Here is a 6,000-nt window from a genome sequence, read left to right on the forward strand (position 1 = left end):
CATTGCTTTTCTGCCTTAGTGGATGTTAATAACAGCTTTTACAAAGCAGAAAGAAAATTGATGGTATAAACAAACCAACCCAGTTTGTGGAAAGGAAGAAGGAAAACAATTAACTATTTAGACTCTTCATGTGCCGCTCCCATACTTTTACACTGTATCCTGGGGAAAATGCTGAAGGATTTAGATACAAGGATTCTAGAATTTTCACTGATTTCTAGTACTGAGAATGACAAAGTAGCTGGTTTTGGACTTAACCTTCCTACCATAAACAACTGTGGTTGTTTACCACAAAATTTGGACAAAATCTACAAAAACAGCTGATGTCCTTAATACAGGGAAGCACAAGAAGTGAGTCCTACATTTACCCAGACCCTCTCCCTGAGAAAACTTATGGGCTGTGGTGCAGGAAGGTAGAGCCTAAACAGAAAACACCAGTGTCACTGAGCTCAGGAGGCAGAGATCAAATTTTGGAGTTGCCAAGGCCAGTGGGACTTGTAGGAAGAGAGGAGGGTGTTGCAAGAGACAACTATAGAAATCTGAATGGAATCCTGGTCTACACAGAGCATGATTCCAGAAGCATTGGCAGAAAACACCTGCTAGGAGACTGAGAGCTTAAAAGATTCTGGAAGTCAAACAGTCTTGGAAAAATATTGGAGTTAGTACCTAGCTAGAGTAAAGAGATAGTGGTGAATGCTTCAGGCATTTAGTAGAGATCACAGAAGGCCCATGCTCTAGGAGTAAGGAAAACGCCCTAATACTAAGAACTGTTATTTGAAATAAAGACAAAACTGAAGTAGAACTCGAGGCCGAAAGCCAGACCTTAACAGGAACATGATAATTTAAGTGTGTAACAGCACAAAATTCAACACTCTGTAAAGGAAGATGACATAATCCAAAGTCTCAAACTGTCTCATCCGCAATGTCCACTAATAAAAAAACAAAACAAAACTAAAAGCAGACCTAGATCTGACTAGATAATATAGTTAGCTGATAAGGACTTCTAAATAATGATTAATATGTTAAAAATAGAAGAAAATAAGGATGAAATAGAAAAAGGCAGAGTATTTTAAGAAAATTCAAATGTAGGAAATAAATGAACATTGTACAACTGTAAAATGTCTAGTGAAATAGTGGCTGAGAAATTTCTCAGTCTGATTAAATACAGATTCAAAAAGGTGGAAAATGTCTTATAATAAAGAGACAAAATAATCAGTAGAAGCTCAGATGACCCAAATGCAAAAATTAACAAATAAGAACTCTAAAACAACTATTTTCAATTAGTTAAAGAATTTGCTAGAAAAGATGGATAGCTTGGATGGATAGGGAAGAATCAAGCAGAGAAATGGCAACTAACAGAGACCAAATGGAAATTCTGAAACTCAAATTTATAAAATATGAAATGAACAAAAAATACTGAATGGTTTAACAGAAAATTGGATACAACAGAGGAAAAGATCAATGAACCCAAAGAGAAAAAAAACGTTCAAATATGCACAAAAAGAAAAAAGAATGCAAAGAACAGAATAGAACGTATAAGGGATATGGGACATGCACTTATTTCCAAATATGGGCAAGATCTTCTAAATGTAGAAGTTATGTTGATCCGTTCTTACACATTACTTCAAGTAATCCCTATCTCTGAATTATTTTTCACAGAATTGGGGCACTTCCTGAAAGAGAAGAAGATGACAATTCTGCTGAAGAAGCTGAAGAAGAGGATGATGATGAAGAAGAAGAAAGTGAAGAAACTGGGGACGAAGAAGAAACAGAAGACGAAGAGAAACAGGAACATGAATCCCAGCAACAGGCCACAAGCAAAGAATACATTGCTATTGGAGATTTTACTGCTCAGCAAGCTGGGGACCTTACATTTAAGGTAGAAACAAGACTAGAACCTAACCTAAGGATAGTTATGCATACCTAACAGAATAAGAAAACTTTATATATCTATATTACATATTCCTGGTATCGTTTTTAAAGACTCAATCTATTTTAATAAAATAAGTATAACTTATGATTTACAGGCAGTAGTCATGTGAGATTATGTTGTCAATGTTACCTGGTAGTAAAATAGTAAAATTAAATGCTATTCTATTTTTGAAAGTAGTTTCAATGTGGATAATTCCTGAGTTAGGGGTAAATTTTAATTTAGCATTTTTTACTTGTTTTGATTTAAGAAGGGAGAAATTCTCCTTGTAATTGAAAAAAAACCTGATGGTTGGTGGATAGCTAAGAATACCAAAGGAAACAAAGGTCTCATTCCCAGAACCTACTTGGAGGTTAGTCTTTTTTGTTTATTCTTCCTTTTTTCAAAACTTTTCTTGCATTTTTAATAAAATATTAAGCTCTATTCTTTTATCAGTCGACCGGTGAATGAGTTGATACAGAATTTACTTTAATTTTAGAGGGACAGGGACTGGCAAAATCTTGTTTTAACAGTCATGGGGACCTGTGCAGTGCCGTTGTGCAGGTAAGGCCTTGGTTATGACACAATGAAAGTGCTTTGTGGATTAATGCTGATCATAAAAATTAATAGGAGCTTATTGTTTGTTGTCAAACGAAACCACAGTTAACTTTGGGTTAACTTCCGCTAATATATGATCCCTTACTAGGAGGTAAACATGCTATATACATGCTTGCAACCTATTTCTTTTTAATGTTTCACTATATAGCATGGTCATTTTCTTTGCCAATATATAGAGATATGTGTTTGGGTCGGTGCTGTCCAATGGAAAAATAATGCAAACTAGAAATGCGGTTTTAAGTTTTCTCATGACCACACTGAGATGCCTTTGTTTTCTGACGCCATTTCTAACACTAATAGTGTGATTTTTCTCTAACACCAAATATGTGTTGTTTTTCCACACTAGCTCTCTGCAACCAACCAGGTGTCCAAACAATTCAATTCAATTCTGACGCTAACTCCTGGAGTTAGCGCAGACCCCTCAAGTTAAGGGCTCACCCCACGAGCTGCCCTAATTCAGATGCCAGTCACAAGTCCCAGGGGCCTGTACTTCTGAGCGACCAGCTGTAGATTCAGTTCCCATACACGCTTCCTCAGGTTTGATAATTTGCTGGAGGGACTCACAGAACTCAGGAAAATGCCTTCCTTGTGTTTACCAGTTTATTATAAAGGCTACAGCTCAGGAACAGCCAAATGGAAGGGGCGGATAGGCAAGGTATTGGGACATGGGGAGAGTGCCACCTGGATCTTCCTACCCGTACCCTCTCTGGTCTGGGCACCACCCCCCTCCAGACTTCCCACGCCCACTAGTACAACGCTTCAAAGTGGTCACCGACCTGGAAGGCTCCCTAAACCCTGTCTTTTCGGGGTTTTTATGGAAGTTTTATTATATAGCCATGATTGATTAAATGGCCATTGGTGATAGAATTCAGTTTCCTGCTCCTTTATCCTCCCCGAAGGTGAGAGGGCTGGTGGGATGGTACCCTGAAAGTTCCAACCTTCTAATCACATGATTGGTTCTTCTGGCACCCTGCCCCCCACCCCACCCACCCCACCGCATTACCTCAAGAATAAACTCAAGTCTGATTGAAAGGGACTTATGAGGAATAACATCAGACATTCCTGTCACTCAGGAAATTCCAAGAGTTTTAGGAACTCTTGCCAAGAACTGGGAATAAAGACCAAATATATATATATATATATTTTTCTTTTTAATATTTCATTGTATATATATCATATATGTATATTTATTATATGACATGCATTTAAAAAAAGGAAAAAAGGAAGTACCTAAAAAAGGGTGGCTCAGTCAGTTAAGCCTCTGACTCTTGATTTCAGCTCAGGTTGTGAGATTGAGCCCCGTGTTGGTCTCTGTGCTGACAGCACAGAGAAGCCTTATTGGGATCCTCTCTCTCCCTCTCTCCCTGCCTCTCCCTCCCCCCACTCTCTCTCTCTCAAATAAATAAACATTAAAAAAGAAAAAGAAACAGGTGATTTTTAATAGCATATTTATATTATCTAATATATCAAAATATTATCATTTCAACCTATAATCAATATTAAAAAATCTTTCCTTTTTTTTTTTTCATACCAAGTCTTCAAATTCCAGTGTGTGTTTTACACCCAAACAGCACATCTCCGTGTGAACTGGTCACACTTCAAGTGTCCGTAGTCCCACATGGCAATGGCTGCTGTATTGCACGGTTCAAGTTAGATCATCTTTTCAATGGTAGCATAGTATTCCAATTTCAGGTAGATGTACATGTTGTTTCCAACCTATGAGAACTATGTTGCACGGAGCTGTGATTAGCTTCCACTATGAGATACAAAAGACCCCCCAAATAGTGGCTTAAATAAGGTAGAAGCATATTTCTCTTACGCGTGGAAGAAGTGTGGAGGCCAGCAATCAAAGCATATTGAACACCCCATCTAATATTTCGCTCTGTACTTAAGTGGGAGGCAGCCCTTCCAAGGGTTATCTCGTTAGTTTAAGTTGGCTGCTAGATCTTTTAAAAAAATTCCAGGAAGCGAAAGAAGAAAGGGGACTAAAAGGCATGAGCTGCTATCTTTTTAAGACGATTTCCTGGAATTTACGCAAAAAAACTTCCAGTGATATCTCCTTGATCAGAATGGAGTCTCCTGGTAACACTCAGCTGCAAGCAGGGTTTGGAATACGTAGACTTCTAGCTGGCTCATTGCTAAAATCAGGGATTCTGTTAACAAAAGAAGTGGTGGACAGTAGGTACCAGCCTATGTGGTGATCAATCTACACAGACGTCTTTGTAGGTTCGTCTGATTTATCCCCTTCAGATAAAGTCCTAGGTGTTCATTGCTGGTGCAAAAGGTTTACGCCTTTATATTTTGATTTAATGTGCCAGTTTGCCCTTCAGCAAAGTTCTGCCTCTTTGTACTCCCGTCCCCAGCCTCTGAGAGTACTTGTTTCCCTACGCATGTGCCTGTGATGGCTGCCCCCAATCTTTACGCCATGGCGGTAAGGCAAAAAGAAGCTCGTTGTTGGTTTTTATCTGCATTCATTGTGCTGCCAGTGAGGTTGAGCATCATTTACTATGCTTTCTGGCCATCTCTACTTTTACTTTGTAAATTGCCTTTTTTTAGTTCTTCTGGCCGTTCTTCTAAGATTTTAAAAATTTGTGATTTATAAGAGGTTTGTAATATTTTCAGAATAAGGGTATTAACCCTTGGAAATCTGTGATAGAGATTTTCTTTGGTGACCTTCAACCATGTTTATCTTTTATGTTGCTAAGTCTGTCAGTATTTCCATGTCATTTATGATTTTTGGAGTTGGTATTGTAATTGGAAAGGCCTCCCCATCTCAAGATTATTTTCTTCTTTTCTAGTTCTTTTATTTCTGTCTTCTTTGTTTCCATTGGAATAATTTCCATCTGGAATTTATTTTGATTAAACTTGCTCTCTACCTCTATCCTTGGAATTTTTTCAACTAGCAAAGCTATCAACAATGTGTTGAAACAGTTTTCCCACTGATTTCTTATTATACCCACCGTGTACATTCCTGTCAATAGTTGAGCCTTTCTGAAAGTCTTTTATTGGTTGATTTTTGCATGAGATAAAAAGCACTTGATATTTCAATAATTTTTCAGCCCTATAATAAAGAAGAAGGCCAAGACTCAAGTGAAGAAGGCAGCGAAGAAGATACAGAGGTGGGGGACCAAACAGCAGAAGGGGCAGAAGTTAAACAAAGGTAAAAGGTGGGAAAGGATATCAAAGTGAGTTTAAGGAACTTTTTATTTTTACTATTGTAAATAGTTCAAGAATCTCTTGAAATGGAGACAACTTGCATTTTGAGAACTGGGCTTTTCATATTACTGTTTGCTTCAGTACTACTTTAATTTTGTGATTATTTTTAGTGCATGATATTTTTCTATCTCGGTTTCTTTTAGAGACTTCTAAGTTTTTAGAACTCACTGACAATTAAATATTTTGTTCTTTGATTAATGATGCTAATTGCGTAAATAGTCGTGGGCTGTCTGTGCATTCACCTTGCTTTTTTTTCTCCC

General features: G+C 37.7%; 1 protein-coding gene across 1 annotated transcript in view; it reads left to right on the plus strand.

Annotated features, from left to right (window-relative positions):
- Positions 1 to 6,000, plus strand: part of NPHP1 (nephrocystin 1) — a 59,773-nt gene that overhangs the window by 11,010 nt on the left and 42,763 nt on the right. Inside the window, 3 exon segments of the mRNA XM_049652190.1 lie at positions 1,657 to 1,876; positions 2,178 to 2,279; positions 5,584 to 5,709. Of these exon segments, the coding sequence (XP_049508147.1) occupies positions 1,657 to 1,876; positions 2,178 to 2,279; positions 5,584 to 5,709 (448 nt within the window).

The sequence above is a fragment of the Panthera uncia genome (genome assembly GCF_023721935.1).
Source record: "Panthera uncia isolate 11264 chromosome A3 unlocalized genomic scaffold, Puncia_PCG_1.0 HiC_scaffold_12, whole genome shotgun sequence".
Classification (NCBI taxonomy): Eukaryota; Metazoa; Chordata; class Mammalia; order Carnivora; family Felidae; genus Panthera; species Panthera uncia.